At 39.0% G+C, this 25,365-nt stretch overlaps 3 protein-coding genes across 3 annotated transcripts; 2 read left to right on the plus strand and 1 right to left on the minus strand.

Annotated features, from left to right (window-relative positions):
• Positions 1-4,399: 4,399 nt before the first annotated feature.
• Positions 4,400-8,473, plus strand: LOC145486930 (uncharacterized). Its single transcript, XM_081465637.1, has 3 exons — positions 4,400-5,458; positions 6,429-6,625; positions 7,709-8,473. Exons 1-3 carry the CDS (start codon positions 5,392-5,394, stop codon positions 8,321-8,323), a joined length of 879 nt encoding a protein of 292 aa, XP_081321763.1. The 5' UTR covers positions 4,400-5,391; the 3' UTR covers positions 8,324-8,473.
• Positions 8,474-10,334: 1,861 nt separating this feature from the next.
• Positions 10,335-14,632, plus strand: LOC145488019 (uncharacterized). The gene is made up of 3 exons (XM_081466781.1): positions 10,335-10,857; positions 11,892-12,088; positions 13,187-14,632. The coding sequence occupies exons 1-3, from the start codon at positions 10,791-10,793 to the stop codon at positions 13,808-13,810; spliced, it is 888 nt and encodes a 295-aa protein (XP_081322907.1). The 5' UTR covers positions 10,335-10,790; the 3' UTR covers positions 13,811-14,632.
• Positions 14,633-17,265: 2,633 nt separating this feature from the next.
• Positions 17,266-23,938, minus strand: LOC145486933 (uncharacterized). The gene is made up of 4 exons (XM_081465640.1): positions 23,885-23,938; positions 23,027-23,120; positions 22,409-22,605; positions 17,266-18,958 (listed from the first exon to the last, which is right to left on the minus strand). Exons 1-4 carry the CDS (start codon positions 23,936-23,938, stop codon positions 18,344-18,346), a joined length of 960 nt encoding a protein of 319 aa, XP_081321766.1. The 3' UTR covers positions 17,266-18,343.
• Positions 23,939-25,365: the final 1,427 nt, after the last annotated feature.

Raw genomic sequence — 25,365 nt, forward strand, 5'->3', positions numbered from 1 at the left:
ACAGTGATATCTGGTGGAATAACATTGAAAATTGTGATGCTTTTGGCGGCGAGGCACCGGAAGTTGTTTTCGCTCGCAGGCCGATTCGTAGACGGTAGACGTTGTCGACGAATTTGAACTACGCTTTCGCTGCAACGTGTACTATTAGATGGCAGAAAGAGCCTCAAACGAACCTCATCTATCAAGGCTTAGTCTGGCTACTGTAACTCAAGATACACGAGGTGAACCCGTATATTGATTTATTATATGGAGAAGAGTGTTTTACTGGGAACTAAACCACTCGTAGATTCCATACGCCACTTCATCTGGGACCCGAGTGGCGTATTTTCCGTATGTCACCTTTGTGAGTGTCGTATCGTTCAATGACGTCACGATTCCCGCCTTTTGCTTTTGTTGAATTGGTTTCTCCATATAATAAAAAGAACATTACACGTTGGCTCGAAGATATGAATTTTATGTTCTCGTGGCAAGAACAATATCTCACGAGTGAGCGAAGCGAACGAGTGAGATATTGTTCTTGCCACTCGAACATAAAATTCATATCTTCTCGCCACCGTGTAATATCCTCTATATACTGAACTGTATGTATAGCATAAATTACATAGCCGTTACAGGACATAAGCGTACATATAAAGAATGTTTGGCAAATTAACATATTATAACCTTAAATGAAGGTATGACCGCCATTTTGAATAATCAAATCCAGTCGGTTTCAGAAACTCGTTTGTCCAGTTTGGCTATGACGCAAGTGTTTTCTCATTGGCTCACAGCCAAACCTTTTGTTTTTTCGCTTTATAAGTGCGACACCACCCGGATGGTTGGGCGGCCAGTTAACTCCACCGCAATATAGACATCTCTCTTAATCTCTCTTAAAACAATACCTCCTGGATATATAATAAAGTATTCTTCAACCACCCCTCTCCTCACCCCTCAACCACCCCTCTCCTCACAGCCTACATCTCAATAATCTTCCACATATACCTACACAGCCCACATCTCATCAATCCCCCACATATACCTACACAGCCTACATCTCAATAATCCCCCACATATACCTACACAGCCTACATCTCATCAATCCCCAACATCTACCTACAGAGCCCACATCTCATTTATCCGTCACATTTACCTTTACAGTTTGCATTTCATGATTAAATCGTTTCTAGAGTCATTACTCATTTTCTTTAGTGGTTACCAATTAACAAGTAAATTGACTGTCGTTATTCAACTTATCCGTTTACTTGCCATGCGTACAGCCGTTCGAACGGATACCGTAAGGAACGTTTTCGCGTGAGCGGTCACATATTTGCCGATTCATTTTTGTTGTTGAATCGGCAGAGATCTTCTTTTAACGACGCTTTTAGGGGCGAGAAATTGAAATTGGCGACGTACTAACTTCTTTTTACGTGACGCGTGATCGGTGAAAAAAATTCTCCGTGATGCGTGATTTAACAGAAAAATTCAGCGTGGTGCGTGATTGGTACCCCACCTTTGTCACCCTCTATCTTGAACTTCCAAGGGAACTAATCAATTGCTCGAGAACAGTAAATCCAGTGACAAGATCTTGTTTATTTGTTTGTTGGTCATTACAGCTTGAAAGATAACAGGGTAAACATTTTGCTGCAGTGAGGTTAAGGGAAACCACAACTGTTTGAGATAGCCATTGTGGTGGACAGACTTTTTTGCGGGGGAAAATCTTTGAACTCGTCAACTCATAATAGCTGTGCTTAGTTGTGCAGTGGAATCTAACAAAGTTTAATTAACTTCTGTGGTTAGAGCCACAGCTTCTATATGCTAGCATCATTTATCAGTAAGCTCTTATCTCTTGATAATTTTCTGAAAAGAGAATGTGGGAACAGAGTCTGCATGAGAGAGATTTATGACTTCTGAATGTGTGGAGGAGCTGGAAGATTTCTAGTTTATGTTCTTAAATGCGAAATGTCATACAAAATTGTTCCATCATTTTTAAAGGTTCAGGTGCAATAATTTATTATGATAGTCACAATAATTATTGTTAAATTTTAAAACGGTTTTAAAACGGTTTGTTGTTCGAAAGCTGGATAACGCTATCCACCGGATAAATCACTATCCAGCGGATAGCGTGGTATGGTTTGGTTACACTTATCCACCGGATAGCGATTTATCCGGTAGATAGTCTTATCCACCTTTCGGACAACCCGGGCCTGGGGCCCGTTTCTCCAAAGCACGCCTTGGAAACTTTTCGGGCCCGCAAAGCCATTTTTAAATAATCTGTACCAAAACACCGGGAGGTGTATACGCCTGAAACTCCTTGTATGAAGACAACCTCTGTTCATATTAAGAATATGTGAATAAAACATCTCTGTAATCATAAGATTTGAGATTTTTCAGTGGCTTTTCGCGTGCCAAAACTTTTCGGGATCTTTCAGAAAAGGGCCCCTGGCCTTTATTGACTAGGCAACAATAAGTTGCTAATAAAAACAAATAAAAAGAGGAAGTGCAATGTAGATAAAATATGACATTAGTGAAATGTGATCCACATTCTGATGAAGGAAATTTACAACGAGATTGTGCAGAAAAGGATAAGGTGGCAAAGCCAGCAGTTCAGGAGGGGAAGCACAGGACACCTTAGCCTGACTGGAAGTTCATAGTTGAGACAGGATCAGAAAACAACGAGATTGTCAGTACTAAGCAGGGATTGGCCCGCGAGCAAGCTCTCACGACACCAGCGGCAAATCAAGTGAAATGAGTTGTTGAACAAAGCGAGCAGGCAAGAGGGCCAGACACGAGTACATGAGAGCCTACCTGGAAGTCCTTGTTTTTTGAATACGAACGCTGCATTTTGACTGGTGAAAATGACGGATCCTATTCATAATGACAAAAACCAACGTTACACTGGTGACGATCAAACACAAACATTGCGTCCGGGAATCCAAATGTGGGATCTGTTCTCGAAACTTTTTGAAAACATTTCATCAAAACAAATAATCTAGTCGATCTAAAACACAAACAAAAGGAAACTAAAAGCCTGCTGTGTTTGTTGACGTTTTGTTCAATTTCGATTGGCTAATAATTTCACATGTTTTAAAGCTAGCGACGTCCGACAATGCCGTCCGACAAGCTTCCATTTCGTGCCGGCTCGCAGCGCATGAGAGTTAAGTGGGAACTGACACAGAATAGGGGTGGGACAGAGCATGCTGTGATCACGTGTTGACACGACTGGCACACGAGTTTCAAGCATGAAAGAGAATCAAACGCTTATTTACAGTTAGACATTAACCCCGGCCTATTGCATATTAATTGTCGTGAGATGCCATTAATGGCCTTGATGTCGAGCAGAAAGTCCAAGGTGGGACAGAGCATGCTGGGATCACATGATGACATATGAAGTGCAAAGAGCAACAGGAGATTTAGCATACAAGTTTCCACCCAGAGAAATAATTATTTACAGTTATATTAAACCACAGCCTATTGCATACTAATTTGTCATGATATGACAACACTAGCGCCAAGCCATTTTAAAAACTGCTTCGACCTCTTACTATAAATTGTTGGATGGTTGTTGAGTCTGGTCAAATCACTAGGTGATTTTTTTTTTTGCTAAGAAACGCCGCATAAAAAATAGCGTCCTCTAATAAGCATTTCGCGTCGACGTCTTTAGCTGAGACGCCGCTGTAATTTTCTTACACCCGCCACCTGATTAAGCTTGTTTTTTGGCTGTGTGCGGCACAAGTTGACAAAAACATTCACAAGGAAAAGTTTTGGTCGTTACGAAAAGTTTGCTTAAAAAATGCCTTTATTGCAGAAGAAGGTAAGACTGTTTCCGACTTTGCTTTTGTTCAAATCGGTTTCAGTGTTGATCACATTTCAAAGTACTGTAATTTAGACTACGAACTCGAGGTTTCTGTTATTAGTTCGGTCGAGGAGATGAATGAGTTTGTTTGAGCGGTGGAACTTTCTTTTGAGAAAAAACTCAGGAGTGGAAAGCTAAGGTCGTCTTAATTGCTGTAATCTTATTCTGTTCAGGAAATGTTTTCACCTTATTTTATTTGTTCAGTTCAAGTCTAATTCAGTCTGAGAGCGGTTGAAGTTTCGCACGAATAATAACGGTTGGCGTGCGTTCCCTACTCCACTGTGCTTAATAGGTAGTTATTGCCGGCGTGGCAGTAGTGGAGGATACTTATCAAGCCGCAAAGCAGCAAGGGAAATATTCTTCACACCAAACCAGTAATTATAGACGATCTCAAAGCTATAATTTTACTTTACGACTGAACGATCGAAAACTTCTCTAAATGGGAAGTATATATTCGAACGTGCGTCCTAGAATATCGTTTATCGAAAGTCTTGTTTACGTAAACAAAAAGATCCGATAATGGTTAAACCCAGCGGGTCTCGAGTTTACTTTGTCGATACTCTGGATTTGACCGTAGACCGCCTTACGGTGTCGTGACTTCTTCCCGGTTCTTTGTGCCTCTTAATATATTTCATAGGAATATTGAGGCTTAATTGTTAAGAATATTTTAAGAACAAGCCCGACGCTAAGATTTTGAAAAGAATATAATTTTGTGTTTTGAAAACTGATTTGCAAATACAATACAATTAGATGTTTTTAACTAAACTGCATAAAATTACTCATTTCTCTGAACGACAAAACTAGCCAAAGAGCAACAAAAACAGCCCTAGCTGTAAGCCGTTGACAATAACATTTCTTCCAGAAGTTATGTGTGTTATATCAGGCTTCAAAGCCTACAGGCCGGCTCCAAATTACTTAAACATCATCCAGACACCAAAACATTCAAAAACAGAAATGTCATACACTATAATCTGAGAATATCCACAAGAATAATTCTAGCCTAAAATCGGCAGAAAAATATAGTATGTGAAATATTTATATATATGCTTTTACAAATTAGCTTTGACGCTTAAACATTACCAGTAAACGTGAAAACGTTTAGCATGAAATTTCAAGGCAATTTACAGAAACTGTCACCATTACAAAACGTATCAACAAATCGTAGTTTGGGAAAATAATGGACTTGATTTTAGAAAGAAACATTGACAATAACTGTTCCAAAATAACTTCCACACCATCAAAGTATTATCAAGGTAAATTTAAGAACATCTTATGAACGTTTTCAGCCTCAAATCGCAAAAAAATATAAGAACGTTCAGCCTCATCTCCAAAATAAGACGTTCTTTAAAAAAAAAGAGTGTAGTGGGGAAGAAGCGTTGAGTGACGACCCACTCGTCTTCTGCCCCTCCTCCCCAGTCCTCCTGCTTCTTCTTCGACCTCTTTAAGTTTGATGTAATGACAGAAGATCCTCTCGTCAGAAGTTAAATGCTTATTTATTTGAGATCTCATGTCTTCTCTTACATTCGCTTTAGTGCGCGTCATTCCGAAGTAGGTGTTTAATGATCACGGCAACAGTTCTCCTTCTTTTGGCTGGATTCATGCTGCTATCAAACAGAAAACTTGACGGTAAGAGGATCAGTGATCAATGAAATTTCCGGCGATTTCTAAGCTATCAATCCCAGGGGTAAAACCATGTTCCCTTCATCCTTTGAAAATTTCATTTCTTCTCCCTTGTTACCTATTGAAAAATTCCATTGTTCCCTAAAATTGTTTGTCAAAGTTCCCTTTAACTGCGGAGATATCCCTATAACTAAATCCCAAAATATCCCTTGTTCCCTTGAAATAAATAATTATGCTTCCTTGTTCCCCAGAGCCCCTGGGAGACCCCGTCAGTTACATATTTCAGTCCATTTTTTATCTATCAGTGAATTTTCCAGACCTGTACTAAGGACAACTGTCAGGAATCAATTAAAAAAAAAAATCATTTCTCAGCTGACAGTTGAAATTTTGACCAATTTTGGTCCGCCATTAGTAAAACCCGATCCATATCATGAACTCGGGACTAAAGAAAACAAATCTTGTTGTGAGGCCTCTGGCACCTACTAGGCATGTCGCCACGCTAACTCCAATACTGAACAACGTAGATGTTAAGGGAAAACAGCTCAAACAACGTATTTATACCTCAAAATCATTCTTTCAAATAATTTGACTTGGCTTATTGCCTTGAAAATGGGATGGAGGCTTTACAGAGAGGAAGACATATTTAAAAAAGCCAAAGTCAGAAGTTCTAAAGGGGCGCGGGAAGAACTCATTGGAGTGGGGAAGGGCACTGACATATACGTACAGTTTTAATTTAATGATATCTATTCTGTCAGTCACATTTACCGTCGTTAGCACGGTCGTAACGTAACGGTAACGTAACGTAACGGTTCTGCATTCAATAAGGGATTTTAGGATTTTTCATATTGTGTTTAAGTATTTATTCCTGATTTTGACGTAAATGCTCTGATATTTTACCAACGAGTATATACCATTGTCCGTCAATCCCAGGTGGTTTTTTATCCATATCTTTTCCTCATTTAACTTTCTATCTCAGGTAGGTTAGACAATCATTCGTTATCAAACACGACTACCACACAAAATGTTCCTGAAAAGTTCATGGCCAGAGCTCGACTTCACCTCATTGTCCAGATTCCAGTGTTGAATATCACAAACGAACCAGGAAACAGGTGGCTTGTGATGAGAAAAAGGGAGTACCTCTATTGCCTCGGACGAAACCTGATAAGTCCACATGTAAGTTTACTTCGGTCTTCCAACATTTTACACTAGAACTTACAAAAGAATAGAAAGTTATAGATTCCTTAGTTTCTAAACACAGAACACTTTATCCTCATCATGATTCGATTTAATAAACTCACAGAGAGTACACACTCTTTGTCTGGATAATCTGAGTGTTAGCACGCTAGATGCTGAGCCGAGAGATTTCAGGGTTCGAACTTGACATAGGTCAATGCATTCGGTTTCTGGAAGACACTTCTTTCCTCGCTCCAGTAACTAAATGTAAATGACGACTAGTGGGTGGTGACTTCGCGTGGGGGAATCTGATAATAAGCTAGGGTTAATGCGGTGTTGATATAAAAAATCACTAAAGAGATTCCGAATTTTTGGTGTAACGGGTTTCGTAGCTATACAGCAAAGACCCACATATAAGAATCTAGACTTTCGAGGTCAGGCTAAACAGATTCTTTTATTTTAGCGTGGTTTTTCACAATTCAGGCTGATTAGGTTCTTAATAGGTTCTTATTTTTCAGATTGCATATATTGCACTGTAGCTTTATGGAAAACAAATTTCTAGTGAAAAGATATAATAAAAAAAACATACTACACACAATTACTTTTTGTCAGAAGTTTCTCACACAATTAAAATCCAGAATTTATAAACCATTAAAATTGATTTAAATATAAATAATGTGGGGGGAAAAACACAAATAAACTACAAGTTCATCCCTACAAGCCTGTTTCGTGGTTGCCCACTCATCAGGGGATGAGTGGGCAACCACGAAACAGGCTTTTAAGGATGAACTTGTAGTTTATTTGTGTTTTTCCTCCCACATTATATACTTCGCTCTACTCTGATGTATTGAGCACTGTTTTACGAAAATCAAATTTTACACTTTATATATATATATATAAACCTTTTTTTCTTTGCCAGGCTGAGCAGGTTGTTATATTTTTGGTATTTGAATGCCAAATTTCAGCCGGTAGGTTCTTAAATCACTAGGTTCTTATATGCGAGTTTTTCTATGGCTATATAGGCTTATATAGAGACCATCTGCACATGGCTTATGTACCCTAACTTTCCTTGATTTTTCTCAGGTTGAAAAAATCCATATCTTCTGTGAAAACGGCGCGGATCCTGATGTCATCAAGGCCCAGAATTTGCGCGAGGACTGGAAAATAAATTTTCATTTTCTTGGTCGGCGCATCCGCTACAGAGATGCCTTCCAGTACGCTTCGAACAATTTGTTACGTAGAAATGTAATGATAATGAACGCAGACTGTTATGTGGATAAAGGGTTTGAGCGACTAAACGAAAGCATTCTGAACAGGAAAACAATGTACGCATTGACCAGGCATGAAACTTCCGAAAACGTGCGTCTCTGCAACGCCAAAGATTTCTGTGGACCGACGGCAATGTACCGTGGTTCCCACGATGCATTTCTGTTCAGGCTTCTTGTGCCACTTCCCTCTCAACTATTAGATAGCATTGACTACCGGCCGAACATATTGGGCATTGAACAAGTTTTGATATTTAACTTTAAAAAGTATGTACAATTTAATGTAAAAAACCCGTGTAAAATCCTGCGTGTTGTTCATCATCACTGCAGCAAAGTAAGAAACGAAACAGAGCGACGTATTCAAGGACGACGAGTTGATCGCTATCTGCACGTCAGAAAAGAAACAGGCTGGGCAGCATTCTCTGGTTTGTAATGTAATCTTTTATTGTACTTGGTTCTGCTGAATCTGCAATCAGACTGTTCGGAGATGGACAGCTTTGACGAATATAGTTATAAGTTAAATAACTGTTTGTTTCCGGACGCTGACGTCCAACGTGTTATATGACAAAAACAAATAGTGAGTTCAGGCGTGCTTAAAGTGCAGATGAAGTAAAAAAACATATTTTACTAAATATCATGATAATGTAGCTCTTTCTGAGTACAAAAATGTAATTTTCAGGCATTACAACCTTCTTTACATTTTTTTTCGGGGCACAAAGTTCGGATGGACACTCTTGGACAAAATCAGTTTTAAACCAAGTCTGACCCTTTTTACAGTTATCTCAAGGGCCGAGGGATATGAGCGGCGCTATTATTTAAATGTTTATGATTTGTACCCTATCCCTGGCTAGAAAGAAAATTGGCAAAAATTTCGCAAGTTCCAAATTTTGGTGGTGGTCGCATCAAGCCAACATGTTTTAGCCAAAATTTTGCTGATTGCCGCGTACGTTAGTAACAAACCGACCTAAAAGCGTTCTTCACAAGAGACAACAAAACATGTCGGGCGCAAATTGTGCAAGAATTGTTACATCGCCTTCTTTCCTTCTTTCTTTTCTTTTTCGTTTGGGGGGGCTGCTACTTGCGCTGGCTTTCTATATTTGTGATCGAAGATAATTGTCTTGTTTCCATATTTGCGATCGAAAGAGGCCATCTGTTCTCGAAATCACTGAAGATACGGGTCATAAACATTTGAATAATAGCGCCGCTCACTTTCATCGAGATAACTGCAAAAAGAGTCAGATGAACTGGGTTGAAAACGGCACTAGACAGGTAGACCAAAGTCATTTATTATCATTGTACGGTACGGTGGAACCTCGAAATAACGAAAGGCCACGCTAGGGACTGGCAAAATATGTTCACCATAACAAGTTTTCGTTGTATCGAGGTTCTTTCCATGCCTTAAAGCTGGCGCAAAAAAAAAAATAGATTGTCTGTTGACGGACTAGCCAGTTTGCAGTGCATGAAAACCTGCTCCCTGGCTATGTGGGGATTGGGACAGAGTAGGGGTGGGACAGAGCATGCTGTGATCACGTGTTGACACGAGTGGAACCCTAAGAGCTTTACCATACGGGTTTTTGGAAAAACAATTATTTATAATTAGACATTAACCCCAGCCTATTGCACACTAATTGTCGTGAGATGAAAAGACTAGTGTCAGTTAGAGTAGAAAGCCCAAAGTGGGACAGACCATGCTCTGATTACATATTGATGTAAGTGGAAAGCGAAAGAGTTTAAGCTTTCTAAAAAGCTGTGGTTAAATAAAAAAAAGGCAATCAACGTATCAGTGGAAAAAAAATATGGTAATATATTATCAAAAAAATAACCCTAGCCTATTGCATACTAATCGTCGTGAGATGACAGGACTAGCCCCAAGCCATTAACGGCGTTGATATGTAGAGAAGAAAGCCCATTAACCACAGTTTTTAAAAATATTTCTAACCCACGAAGTTCTCATTCAGTAAATATTCATTCGCATTTAATAATAAAGAGGACCGGGCCGAGAATATAAATCATTGAAACTCAGGTTTTAGCTAAGGCAAGATTTAATAGTCCTGCATTCGTTATATCTCTTACTATAAATTTTTGAATGGTTGTTGAGTTTGGTCAAATCACTAGGCGATTTGTTTGTTGCTAAGAAACGTCATGAAAAAAAATTTAATATTCTTAGGCTGTGTGCGACGCGAGTTGAGAAAAACAACAAGAGGGAACGTTACCGAACTCTAGCTTAACAAAATGCTTTTATTGCCAAAGAAGGTAAGACTGTTTCTTTTCCTTTGTTCAGATCAGTTTCAGTCACAGATCAAAGTACTGTAATTTAAACTGAGAACTCAAGGTTTCTGCAAGATCGGTTGAGGAGATTAGTGAATTTGTTTGAGCGATGGAACTTTCTTTCGAGAAAAAAACCAGGGGTGGAAAGCTAAGCTCGTCTTAATTACTGCAATGTTACTGTGCCCGAGAAGGTTCAAGTTCCTTGTTTTTCGGTCCAAGTCTAATTCAAGCTGAGAAGCGGTTGAAATCATTCGAATGATCACGGTTGGTGTGCGTTCCTTACTCAACAGTCCAATTTTAGGCATAGCTTTAAGCATATCTGGCAATATCCGGCGCAACGTCTGGCGTATTTATACAACAGAAATCCAAAACATAAATACAAATCTCGTGGCCGTCGGAGAGTGTCTTTGTTGCAAGCGAACCACGAGTTGACGCTACTCCTCGTCTACTGCTCCTCCCCAGTCCTCTTGCTTCTTCTCCTCCACCAGTAAAATAAACTTGGCCGGTGACCTCTTTCAGTTTGGTGTAATAACAAAAGGTTCTTTCGCCAGGAGTTAAATGCTCATTTATTTGAGATCTCATGTGTTTTCCTACACTCTCTTTAGTGCGGGTCATTCCGAAGTCAGCCTTTAATGATTACAGCAACAATTTTCCTTCTGTTGGCTGGATTGGCGTTGATGCCAAACAAAAAACCTGACGGTAAGAGGAAACCGTGAGAGATATCCCACATTTTACGAGAATTTTAAATGACTAGCTGGAAAACGGTCTTTAAAGTGGTTCTGGAATCTCAGTTATCAATGAAATTTTCAGCGATTTCTAAGCTCATAAATTAAATATTTCAACTATCAGTTAATTTTACAGACCTGAAAATACTCATTTCCCAGGTGACTCTTGAAATTTTGACCAATGGTATTCCATTGGTGAAATGCATCTTATTATAGGGACTTCAAATATTTCCAGTGGCTTCAGGCTCAGAGTAGGGGTTCATTCTACCCGTCCCTTAGTACCAATGGTACGATTGGTACCAATGGAATAACACTCGATCCATTGGTATTCCATTGGTGAAATGCATCTCATTATGGAGACTTAAGAGGACTGAAGAGCTTTCTATTCGTACCAATGGTACGAATCGTAAGGCTTCTTTGACGAATGGTGATCATTTACCAATGGTACGACTGGTCAGGGTGTTTTGAAGATTCGCGTCTATTTGTGTGTATTGGACATGCATGGGAGTAGAACTCGGGACTAAAGAAAACACATCTTGTATTGAGGCCTCTGACACCCTAACCATGCCGCCACGCTACTTTTCATAAAACAACGGAAATGTTGTGGGAAGTCAGCTCAAACAACGTATTCATATCTTAAAATCATTCTTTCTGGTAATTGGACTTGGCTTATTGCCTTGAAAATGGGATGGACGCTTAACAGAGAGGAGGACGTGTTTAAAAAAGGCAAAGTTCTAAAGAGCGCGGGAGGAACTCATTGGAGAGAGGAGGGCCTTGATAGATATGTAGTTTTAACGGTATCCTTTCTGTCAGTCACATCCACCGTCGTTAGCGCGGTCGTAGGGCAACGCTTCTGCATTTAATCAGAGATTTTAGGATTTTCCATACTGAGTTGAAGTAATTATTCCTGATTTTATGTACGAGCTCTAATAATTTTACGTACAATTGTCTCTTAGCGCCAAGTATATTAATATCTCATCTTTTCCTTATTAACTGCTCGCATCTTAGGGAGGTTAGACGGTCATTCGTTATCAAACAAGATTACCACACAAAATATTTCTGAAAGTCTCCCGGCCAGAGCTCGACTTCACCTCATTGTCCAGATTCCAGTGTTGAATATCATAAACGAACCAGAAAACAGTGAAGTTGCCTTGAGACAAAAGGAGTACGTCTACTGCCTCAGAAGAAACCTGATTAGTCCACACGTAAGTTTACTTCGGACTTCAATCATTTTACATTTTAACTTACAAAAATAGAAAGTTATAAATTCCTTAGTTTCTAAACATAGATTTAATCGCCAATAGATTCCCAAAGCAGTTTACGGACTTTGTGGACTGTCCAGTTTTCACATTGACTTGTTTTTCCTTTTTCAGCTCACACAGAGTACTCTCTTTGTCTTGATAATGATGTTAGCATGTTTGATGATGAATCGAGAGAATTCAGGGTTTAAACATGCCATGAGTCAGTGTATTCTGTTTTTGGACCCAAACTGCAGCCTTACTCCAGTCAGGAGTCTTAATGATGGTTGATAAATAGATCACATTCGTGTTCTCGGTATTGGACTGGAACTAGCTCGCGAGGGAGGCTCATGCGAGGGATTGCCATTAAAAAGAGATAAAGTCGAAATCCGATACGAAATCGAGCAATTTCAGTTTTGCTGTGCACAAAAACCTGGTACCAGAATAATTTCAAGTATACTACAGTTCTTTTTTCATCTTTTAAAAAAGCTAAAGATTTAAGTAGTTGCCTGAAATAGCACCAAAACCAATTTCCCATGAGAACTCGGGAATAAAGTTCCGAGAAATTGTGCAAACACAGGTAAAATTTCATCATCAGTTTCATTTCAGTCAAGTTTCAGAACTTTGAAGTGTTTCATATGAACTTCAAACGTTGTTTTCGACATTTGGTGTTATTAGAATGATTAATTTATTTTTGAGAAGATATTTAAAACGGTCGCACAGAAGTTTACAAATACGATGTAAATAATCTCGGTACAAGGTTTTTGCCACTTGTTACTCGTACTTCTGGCGGATTCCTTCTTTATGTCATTTGCATTTTCACATACTACTCCGCGTTAGCCTCAGTTGCAAGCTAGTTTCAGTCCAAAACCGAGAACACGAATACGGCCTCTTGTTTGGGAGAGTCTGATGACTTGCTGGGTGACCGGTGGTGTTGAAATTAGAAATCACAGCAGACATTCCAACCCTTGGTGTGAATGGGTTTTGTTCCTAAAGCTATATATGCTTATACAGAGAACATCCGCGCGTGACTTATGTACCTTAACTTTCCTTGATTTTTTCCAGGTTGAAAAAATCCATATTTTCTGTGAAAGCGACACGGATCGTGATGACATCAAGGCCCTGAATTTGCCTGAGGACTGGAAATTAAATTTTCATTTTCTTGGTCGACGCATGCGCTACAAAGACGCGTTCCAGTACGCTTCGAATAACTTGCTACGTAGAAATGTAATGATAATGAACGCAGACTGTTATGTGGATAAAGGGTTTGAACGACTGGACGAAAGCATTTTGAACAGGAAAACAATGTACGCATTGACCAGGCATGAAACTTCCGAAAACGTGCGTCTCTGCAACGCCAAAGATTTCTGTGGACCGACGGCAGGGTACCGTGGTTCCCACGATGCATTTCTGTTCAGGCTTCTTGTGCCACTTCCCTCTCAACTATTAGATAGCATTGACTACCGGCCGAACATTAGAGGCATTGAACAGGTGTTGATTTTTTACTTCAAGAAGTATGTGCAATTTGATATAAAGAACCCCTGTAAAATCCTTTATATTGTCCACCATCATTGTAGCAAAGAAAGAAACAAAGCAGAGCGAAGTATTCAAGGCCAACGAGTTGATAACTATCTTCACATCAAGAAAGAAAAAAGAAAGCTTTACTTGTCACCATTTTCTGGTTTGTGATATATATATCTTATTAGATGTTTTGGTGTGTAGTGTCGCTGTATATTTTTACGAGTTGTGCCGTATTTTGACGAGGGCGAGTCAAAATACAAACAACGAGTAAAAATATAAGGCGATACTACACACCAAAAACATCTAATAAGAGATTTATTGTCTAACTGCTGTAGTCAATAAATTTGTCAGTGAAAGAGGTAGAGTGTGACAGTTTTGTGTGCCCGCGCCGACCTGTACGGCAAACAGGTTTTCAACTGTACAAATAACTGTACAATATCGCTGTATATTTGTACTGTTATTTGGACGGTAATCGCTACAGTTGGAAAATAATATTTTATATTATGCTTGGTACCTTTCGGAATGGGAATAAATGAAATTTATTCCACATAGTAAGGCTAGGTTTACACTAGAGGAGATTTTGCCAGATTCGTAAATGTTTCCGGATTCATCAATTTTAGAGTAGTCGGATTCGTAGGCGATGAAAGCATATTTGGATTCCTAACCGTTTACATACGACCATAACTCGATCCGGGAACATTAATGATGGAATGGTTAACAAGCCGTTTGTTGCCTCGACAACAATGATCATGAGAAAGAAGGCCGCTAGGAAGAGGTTGAGACAGTCTGAAGTTTTCTTTCCACTCGCTGACCGCGCTATTGTTGCCCATCATGTTGTCCCACGAAACATTTGTTCGGGTCGTATCCAGAACCGTCCAGGTTTTCGATCGTGCCATCGTCGTAATAATAACAATAACAATAACAACAACGACGACAACGACAATGACATTAAAAATGACAATAACAATAACAATAATAATAATAAACAATAACAATAATAACAACAAAAATAACAATGATAACAACAATAATAATAATAATAATAAGTGAAAAAGTGAAAAAATATAGGGTGTAATACGAATATATAAAATATGAAACAATACATAAAATATTTGCGGGTCCTGTGTGTATAATTCTCAAGGTAAGAAACACAGTAAGGGGAAAAAATGTACGAAAGTGTCCGAATGGAGTCGGTTTGCGTGTTATAGGAGAAGTCTTGAAGTCCTTCATGTACAACATCTCATAGACTAAGCAATCAAACTTGCTGTTACATTTCCTCAGAACTTTCAGAGCATGGTAGGTAGCATGGTAAGTAACAACTTATTCTCTACAGTATATACTATAGTTATGTAATATTTCTGTTGGAAGCTAAATGCTATTGTGAATGAAAATATTTTTGTGATAAAAAAAACGACATGCTGTGTCATTAAAAGAAACAAGAGACATTAAAAGAAACAAAAAATATAACCGAAAAAGCAAATAAAACATAAATTTACAAGAAACTTGTTGAGACAATGTTTTTTTGTTATGGCAGTCACAGGCCACTATAGGACCCCAGGTTGTTACTTACAATACTCTGAAGATTCAGAAAAAGACAGTTGTTCAAACAAATTAATACAACATGTAATAATTGTTTTTCTATTGCTGCACAGGCGTTGATAAAATTGTGAGTTTCACCACAAACACAATAGACTGATGAAAGGGATTGTGTCTTTTTTAGAATGATTCTGCACAATGTTAGGGGATTTGTAATGTGCTAGCTCTTGCAATAACTCCATATTCTCTGCAGTATATACTATGGTTATGCAATATTTCTGTTGGAAGCTAAATGCTGTTGTAAAAACTAAAGATCATCTTCTGACACACATTTGTGCAAACAGTCAATAATCACCTCATATCCAACAAGCGCGAGTGGAATAACTGTTTTATTAAAATCGTTCCCAAAATATTTAAAACTATAAACTAAAATAAAAACAAAAACGCCCAAAAATCACGCGTACGCTAACCATATTTGTAGAGCATGATATAATGGCTCAAAACCCGTGATGACTAAATCAATGAAAACTCTCGAACTGCATTGTCCAATGACCCAGTTTTTAATAACGCTCTATATAGCTTTGCAATATGACAGAAATACATGTACTGTATATACCAGATGGTGTAATCAGGCCATTCGTATTAAGGACGAAAATTAATAGTTATTCACCATTTCACAGATAAAGCAAGACACAAAATGGAAATGTCGTAAACGAGATTAGAAATTGCATTTCAAAGTTTTAGTGAAAAAGCAATGAAGGTAATTCATCTACATTGAAGGTACATATAACCTTAATGTTACCCGTAGCACAAATGTTATTGAATATCACTTGGTAGCAAGTATCTACAGTAATTCAAGCATCTAATGAAAAAAGAACCTACTAATCAAAGCAACAGATGGCCACATGCCAATTATCTTTACAGAACGTGGAAAGTGTGTATCTGATTTTTTTTTTATCTGCAGCTATTATTAATTATCAATAATAAATTCATATATGTTTTGAAAACAGTTGATACGTTTAACCGGTTGGAGGAGGGGATGAAACTGGCCAGGAAGTTCTTAATGTTTTAGAGCAGAAATCTGCACTGCAAAGGCCAAGAAAATAAGAGAATTCCTAGGAGCACAAAGCTCAATCCAGAGGCACGAAGCCCAACTTGTGAACTGTAAGCTAAGGGGATGCGGCCAAAATTGAGGCTGTCACTTCACCGGGCTAGTGGGACCCTTTAAAGCAACTGGAGTGAGAAGAACGGGGTAAAGAAATGCGTGTGAGAACACGAGAGTGGTAAGAGTAAGAAAAACCCTCTCAGTTTTGGTGGGGTTTTCCCATTTTTGGAAGTCACGTGACCAGAACAAAAATCACAGTCATCTCAAGTTGAAATGTCACAGTTTACATTTCTTGGTAATGCAAATAATTAAAGATGCCCCGATGCAAGATGAAAGGGGACGGGTGATCAAAACTTGTCTTGAATGGAGGTTTGTATAATTATTCATTTCCATATTGAGACATTTTCCAAATAATTATTTTAATTCTTAAAACACAGGGAATATCTCAGCTGAGCTCCTCATATGACAAGGTTGACACTAAATGCACAATCTTGTCACTGTATTTCTAAAGCTTTAAATGATTTTCAATTGGATGTTATTTATCAGAATTTCAAACAGTTTAATTAACAAATAAAGAGGCCTGAGCCGTGTATTACACTGTGATAAAACACGATGGGTATTTGAGAACACGAGGGAAATGTAGAAAACACAAGCCGCAGGCGAGTGTTTTCTACATTTCTCGCTTTTTCTAGTTTTATACTCTGATAAAACATGGGTTTTCAATAAAAAAAAAAACAACAACAACAACAACATGGCTTTTCGACCAATCAGAGCGCGCGCAGGGTCCTATCTATATTATAAAGTTACTTACACTGCTTGCAATACTTCTTATTCAATATGATTACTTACGCCACTTACAATACTAAGAGTTGCACTCCTTACATTACTTAAAATAGAGTCCAATTACTTCCGCTTCTTACAATGCTAATACTTATACTATTCATACCAATTCCTTAACAAGCGAGTATAAATATCATTATTATATCTCTCAGCTAGTACGCGCGCTGTGATTGGTCAATTTAGCGGGCCGTACTCTCCTGTACGGCCCGCTAAAATTTAAAGTTGGTTTTGTTGCCAAACTGTTTCGTGATTTATCGCTAAGTGTTCTTTACTTTTATAGCAAGTGAAAGTTTATAACTTTCTTATACTCTAAATCAATAATAAAGCGTGCTAACGACTTTAAAGTTACTTCAAACTGACTCGTTTTCCTTTCGAGGTGCGTCAGAAAATTGCAGCCTTTCCGAGTCTGCGTGAATAGAAATCGTTTCCGAACCCGTCAGGATCACAGTAGAGATATAATAAATATCTTATTAACCTCGTCTAAACGGTCTGTACTGTAAGTTTCGGATCCTCGTTTTTTCCCCTTCGATTTATGACCCTCGCGCTTCGCGCTTGGGCCATGAATCGAAGGAGAAAAAAACTCGGTCCTTAATTTACAGTACGGACCTCGAACTCGGTTAGCAAGGGGTATTTATTATATCTCTCAGTTAGTACGTGCGCTGTGATTGGTCAATTTAGCGGGCCGTAATCTACTGTACGGTCCGCTAAAATTCAAAGCTGTTTTGGTTGGCAAAATGTTTCGTGATTTATCGTCAAGTGTTCTTAACTTTTTCAGCAAATAAAAGTTTAGATCTTTCTTTACTTCTGAAATTGTGTATGAAAACCTGCTAACGACTTAAGAGTCACTTAACAACGATTTCAAATTGACTCGTTTTGGTTTCGAGGTGCGTCAGAAATTTGAAGCCGTTCCGCGTGAATAGACTTCAGACACACAGCAGAGATATAACAGATAACTTACTAACCTCGTTTTCTCGGTCCGTACTGTAAGTTACGGATCCTCGTTTTTCCCCTTCGATTTATGGCCCAAGCGCGAAGCGAGCGAAAACACTCAGTCCGTAACTTACAGCACGGCCCCCGAACTCCGTTAGCAAGAGGTATTTTCAGCCCAGTTCGTGTAAGAAACCTTCGCTTCGTAACCCCACGTGTTGTACCCTTTGCCAAATAATCAAGTTCACTTATTTCCATTTCGAATAGTACCACAGGCATCATAAAAGATTACATTACAAACCAGAAAATCCTGACCTCCCAAACTTTCCTGTGATGTTAAGGTAGCGGTCAATTCGTTTACCTTGAATATGTCGCTCTCTCCAGTTTCTCATTTGACTGCAGTGATGGTGGACAATATAAAGGATTTTACACGGGTTCTTTGTAGTAAATTGTGCATACTTATGAAAGTTAAACATCAAAACTTGTTCAATACCGTTAACGTTCGGCCGGTAGTCAATGCTGTCTAATAGTTGAGAGGGTAGTGGCACGAGAAGCCTGAACAGAAATGCATCGTGGGAACCCATGTATTTTGCTTTCGGTCCACAGAAATCTCTAGCGTGGCAATGACGCACGTTTTCGGGAGTTTCATGCCTGGTCAATGCGTACATTGTTTTCCTGTTCAAAATGCTTTCGTCCAGTCGTTCAAACCCTTTATCCACATAACAGTCTGCGTTCATTATCATTACATTTCTACGTAACAAGTTGTTCGAAGCGTACTGGAAGGCATCTTTGTAGCGCATGCGCCGACCAAGAAAATGAAAATTTAATTTCCAGTCCTCAGGCAAATTCTGGGCCTCAATGGCGTAGTGATCCATGTCTCTTTCAAGGAAAATATGGATTCTTTCAACCTGGAAAAAAAATCAAGGACATTAACGGTTTTCAAGGCACGTGCAGATGGTCTCGATAAGAAACTAGTGAGACAATCTCAGATAGAGCAGAGTGCAATAGGCCCTTTGCACGATCCGGTCACATGGTATCAAGTCACACATGCTGGGACGCAAGCTGCACAGTGGGACTTCCAAAACAAAGCAACTCGTACCAGTCCACTTTGACCTGCCTTTGTTTTGGAAGTCCCACTGTGCAACTTGCATCCTAGCATGAGTGATTTTGTACCAACGAACATTTTTATTTGTAATTTTTAATCGTGAGTTTTTATATGTTTCCCAATGTACTAGTTTTGCCTTTTTAACTTTTTACCTTTTTAAATTTATAAATTTTTAAATCTTACAGGACCCCTTTGATAACATTACTTTATAGTACTGATGGGTTAATCCTGTCTAAAGATTTCGTTATTATTATTATTATTATTTTCATGTGACCAGATCGTGCAAAGGGCCTAGTTACGGCTCTGCTACAGTAGTCACACAGGTCCTCACCCCTGCCGTTCTCTTCCTTGGTAGTCAACTAGGTCTTTTCTCCTTTGCAGAATATGAGCGGACAAAAACGTGATAAGACATAACCTTAGCAGTGCGTATGTCTCATGTTTGTATTTTCTTTCAAGGCCCAAAAATAACTTACAGTTACCGTTTGTCAAGACGGTTTGAATTTTATTGTGGTGTTTTACTGACGTTGAGTTTCGTTCATTTTAAATTCAATAATATGTAGAAGTAGCAATTGTGACAATTTTACTTCTCACGCCAACGTTTGTAGCTTGATACTTTTGTTTTCCTCTCCAAGGTATGCAAAATGATACCCTTGTTTCCTCGAAAATATAGCAAAAATGCGTATTTTTTTACTCACTGGCTGCTGGAAATAAAGCTAAATATCTGATGAAAAATCGAAGAGGAATCATGTTGTTTGATTCAAAAAGCAAATTTTCATTTCACCGATGATAAACAAGAACTATCTTATTATCAAATAGTCATGTCGAGTCACGGAATAGTGCCTTCTTATTCACGCCAAACTAATAGACAGTGCTATTGATTAATACAACTAGAGATCATTACTTGGCCGAAATTATATCCTACATCGATGAGAGAGTTACGTCAAAGACTGATGAAATTAATTAGCGGCCACGGAGTCTGCGGCAATAATTGCGAAGTTTCTGCTGTTATTTACTCGGTTTCGGATATGGCAAACTGAACGTTTTAAGGTGGCCGAACACAGTTTTCGCGCTCGCTTTTGCTGACGCAATTCAGCGCGCGCACAAGGATTGCGAAAAACAAGCATGCCGTCAATAGAGCGATCATTTTATTTACTCAACACCCGCGCTATCTGTGCTATTTTTCTCTATAATTGAACGCAGTGTATTGATGGCTTTAGTCTTTTATCATATTAGAAAAGGTAACGATGCAAAGAACCCAGCAATTCTCAGCTTTTTCTTTGTTACCGAAAGAACCCAGTTAAACGCAGCGCATGTGTAGTAAGTCAAAAAATTGCGATTGAATGAAAAATTGCATTCTCAGAAATACGCCTATTTCTCGAGAACCACTCATTAGAATTTCACGAAATTTGGCACGAAAATACTTTAGGAAATAGCTAACTAGTTATTGAAAATAATTGAACTTTAACAAAGGAAATTCTAGATATTCCAGTGAACCTTCACCAACGGATAATTAAAGATCTCTCTGTAAAATTATTAGCGAAATGGCGTTAACTTGCGAGAATCGTTACAAGCTTGTTGCATGCAAATTATAAAGCAAAGCTAATGACCAGATTTTCTACAAATAAACAAAACCGATTTTAAAGGCATGTTTATATTTATTCATGTTGCCATGGCAACGGCACAACTTAATCATCAAAAAACCAAAGTTTGTGTTGTTAACTTGCTTGCTGCCATTTTTGGCGACCGAGGGATTAAGGGTTTTAGAGAAAATGGTGAATGAAACACTGGTATCAAAAACTGTGTTCAGCCACCTTAATTCAAATAACTGCCTAATTTATACAAATGTGCGGTGGTTGTGCTGTATGCTAATTACGTGCATGTGCGTGCTGAGCAATAGGTGCTGGTGCGAAGGTGTGACATATTTACATGGTGTAACACTTCTGTCACAAATTTACTAGTTTTAGATGTAACTAACGCGGGAAAGTTTCGGCTGAATATGAGCTTTTTGCTCCCTTCATAGAAGAGAAAATAAACAAGTTGCTAAGGAGAAGCAATATGCTCCCATTCTTTATTTGAACCCGGCCAGTTGATATAAAAAAGCAGACGAAATTTCTTGAATCGAGCTAGGGGTGACGCCAGAAGATACGCAGTCACAGTAGCGTTCTTTGCACTAAAAAGGGACAACTGACGTTACCTGAAATATAGCTGCTATCCCCGGTCAAAACGAGAGTGTAATATCACGCAAAAAAAAGGATGCGCAGCTCTGAACTCGAGAGCGAAGTTTATCGTCTCACATGTTATGTTCTACCACAAGGAAAAGCACACTACGTTTGTGTGTGATCCCGTATAAAATGTATCTTTAACCTAACAAATAGTCGACACTGACGCTAACTAATCTGCGCATGTGTTTCGAGCAAATTGCTTTTGTTCTTAAGATAATAGCACCACGGTAGCAACAGATTTGGGAAGACGTATATATAGTTTTGTTATGTTTCCAAATTAGCAATGTAAGTAAGAGATGTTTTGCGTAATGCACTCGTGTACCTACACCACCCAGCCCCCCCTACCCGCAAGGATAATTGATTAATTGAAATTAATTAATTAAGCAAACATTGAAGGTTACACTTAATTGTGTTAGTCCTTACTGCATTAGCGAACCGCAGCCCCCTAAACCATCCCAATAGTGCACTCTGCACTAAAAATGGGAATGTCTGCGGTGATTTCTGATTTTAACACGGCCCGCGTTTTATCAGATTCCCCGCAGTGGCCTCATGGTTAGTGCGCTCGACTCCAGATCGAGCGGTCCGGGTTCGAGCCCTGGCCGGGGACATTGTGTTGGGTTCTTGAGCAAGACACTTTACTCTCACAGTGCCTGATCTTTCCTCTTTTCGAATTGAGGATGAAGCGAGTTCACCCCGCGAGCTACGTGGGGAAGGAACGCGTGGAGAGCGTGACGAGGCTACAATGTCAAGCTACAGCTTTGTTAAAACGTCAAGTTCTAAGAGGGTCTTGCCCCTGATGGAACTAAAACCTCGGAAATATAGGTAACTGTTTATGTTGGATTATATCAACATCACATAAAAACCGGCAATATAAAATCAGATAAAATACAGTCCTCAAGCTGCTCCGAGAAACTATTGGCAATGACCGAGAAGTCTGCATAGATTGCGTTATCCAAGTTTGGAAAGAAATTTATAACTATCTAGTTTTGTGAGTTACAATTTTAATTGTTGATAGACCGAAGTAAACTTACGTGTGGACTATTCAGGTTTCTTCTGAGGCAATAGATGTACTCCTTTTGTCTCAACACAACCCGGCTGTTTTCTGGTTCGTTTGTGATATTCAACACTGGAAACTGGACAATGAGGTGAAGTCGAGTTCCGACCATGAAATTTACAGAACTGTTCTGTGTAGTAGTCTTGTTTGATGACGAATGACTGTCTAACCTCCCTCAAGAATAAGATAAAAAATAAAAAGTATGGTTACGTTGTTTGAGCTGTCTTGCCTTTACATTTGCGTTGTTTTATTGGAGGTAGTGTGGTGCCACGCCGTTAGGATACCAGCGGCCTCACTACAAGATTTGTTTCCAATAGTCTCGAGTTCAATTTCTCCGTCGCGCCATTTTGAGAGGGTCTGCATCAGGTTTAACTGACAACTGAGAAATGAGTTTTTCAAACTTATAGCTAACAATTGTCCTGCGCTCAGGTCTGTGAAAGTTGATGAATGGGCTTAATTTATAGCAAAGAAATCCGCGCCGAAATTTCACTGATTAAAGAATTTCCAGCGCTTCTATCCAAACCAATTTTTTGGCCGTACCATTTGAAAGTCTTAAAGAATGCTTTGTTTACTTGAGATAGTTTTTCCCTCTTACCCTCAAGTTTCCTGCTTAGCATCACCTTCAATCCAATCAAAAGAATCAAACTTGCAGCCGTGATTATTAAAGACCGTCTTTGGAAAGACCAGCACTGAAAAGAATGTAGAAAGAGAGATTTCAAACAAATGAGTATTTATTTGAAGGCACCTTTGTTTTTGATTACGTGTGAGAGTTTGGCTATTAAATTTTATTCGGAGCATGTCGAAACGGAGGAAATATATCATTGTGAAGCTACTAAAGATAATTAAACATATACACTTTCGGAAATACAACTTACAGTAAAGCAATAAGATTTCGCTTCACCGTGCAATATCAATAATTTCGATGGCATCGGAGCCTGACTAGGGTCCTTTAAAGAGGTCATTAATGTCACGGGCCAATTATTTAATTTTAAGGCCGAACTGAAGAAGCAGGAGGACTGAGAAGAAGCAGGAGGGGTAGAAGAGCCGGTAGCTGCTTAGTCAACTCCGAGTTTCGTGGTTCGCCTGCAACAAAGACACTTTCCGACGGCCAAGAGATTTGTATTTTATGTTTTGCATTTCTCCGATCTCTCAGTCAAAAGCTTTGATGCCTTCTTTCACCGATTTGGCGTATAGGATATTTCCGTTGCTGCTCAGTTTGCAGCTCAGTAAATATCCTCCGCTATCTACCTCTAGAAATAATAACTAACTATATATCATGCACAGTCAAAGCCAGGAACTCGCGCACACCAACATAATCATTCGAATGAAATTTCAACTGCTCTCAGATTTCGCTATCTACTCGAACCGTCTAGAAACCCTCGTTTTGCATTTTAAGTAACGATACTTTCATTGAATTAGATTTAAACTGAACAGAAAAAAAAGTAACTCTTACTTTTGGTGGTAAAAACACTTCTTGGACAGAGTTATTTAACAAATAGCAGTCCATGTTGTCGCGCGTCTGTTCAGTTATGAAGAGCTTAAGCAAACCACGACGACCACCGCCCCAACGAGAACGCAACCAAACAAAAGATCTAATGAGCAAAACAATAGCTATGCACGTGTGTTATAAATCTTTGGGCATTTCCTTGCCGTCCTCTGCAAAATAACAACGTGAAATGACCAAGTTCTGCGTAGCCTGAGGAACGCGAACGACAACGGCTAATTTTTCGTATTTTCATTTAGAACTGAAAGCTATCATTGAATATTTAGCCTGAGCACGCTTTTAGAGCCATTGGCGTACTGACCAGCTGGTAAAATGCAAATCCAGTTTTGACTAGGCGTCGTTCACGGCGTCGTCGTCGTCGTTGCTTAAGCCTAATTCACACTAGCGACGTAACGACGTAACGACACAATCGCTTTATGATGGCAATGTGAACATCGAAATAACGACATAACTCTAAGTGAAAATGGAGCAGGAGACACTTATTTTGGTCTTAAAATTCCTTCATACTTTTCTCATACAATATTGGTTAGCATCGAAACGCTTCGGCAAGCGCTTCTTCATCTATCCGAGCCGTCTATATTTCATGCTCAATGAACAGTCCGGATTCTTGCTCAGTCGCCGCCATTTTGAAAATAGTGCTGGGTTCGACAATTCTTGCGCTGCTCTGATTGGTTCTTTGGTATGTTGTTATGTCAATGATTTTCACACTTGTTTTAACAGAAACATAACGTCATAACGACATAACGTCTTTCTTATGTCGTTATGTCGCTAGTGTGAACTAGGCCTTAATACTTCATTTGAAGAGGTTTTAAATTTAAAGGTGGAAAATTACCGTTATTTAAGGAAAATCCGACTCGACGAAGCACTGACAAACACTTTCGTTCACTCGACGAGGCCGCCATCTTGAAAGTTCCGTAAACATATTATAATTTAGTACACTCAAGATATTTGGGTGTTCTGAGATCATGTGACCAGCCGATCCCAGGGCCTTTTCCCGCCCCAGCCCCAAGCCAGGGAAAAGACCCTGGGAACGAGGTTGTGAAAGTTGAAGAATGAGCTTAATTTATAGCAAAGAAATCCGCGCCAAAATTTCACTGATTAAAGAATTTCCAGCGCTTCTATCCAAACCAATTTTTTGGCCATACCATTTGTAAGTCTTAAAGAATGCTTTGTTTACTTGAGATAGATAAAAACTGTAAAAAAAACTCTAAAAAGCGACGACGTTTCGACGTTTACTCAACGTCATTTTCAAGTCAAAATGAATAAGAAAACGTTATTTGAATATAAATGTACAAAACAAATCCTTAGAGACTTAAATAAAACACTATTAAATGCGAGAAATATTTGCACGCAGTGTCACGTAAACAGTTTAGCACAAACGGAGTCCTTCTGGGTATTTAGCCCAGGTTTTAGCTCCTTAATAAACAACA

This window comes from Orbicella franksi, chromosome 5, assembly GCF_964199315.1.
Source record: "Orbicella franksi chromosome 5, jaOrbFran1.1, whole genome shotgun sequence".
Taxonomy (NCBI): Eukaryota; Metazoa; Cnidaria; class Anthozoa; order Scleractinia; family Merulinidae; genus Orbicella; species Orbicella franksi.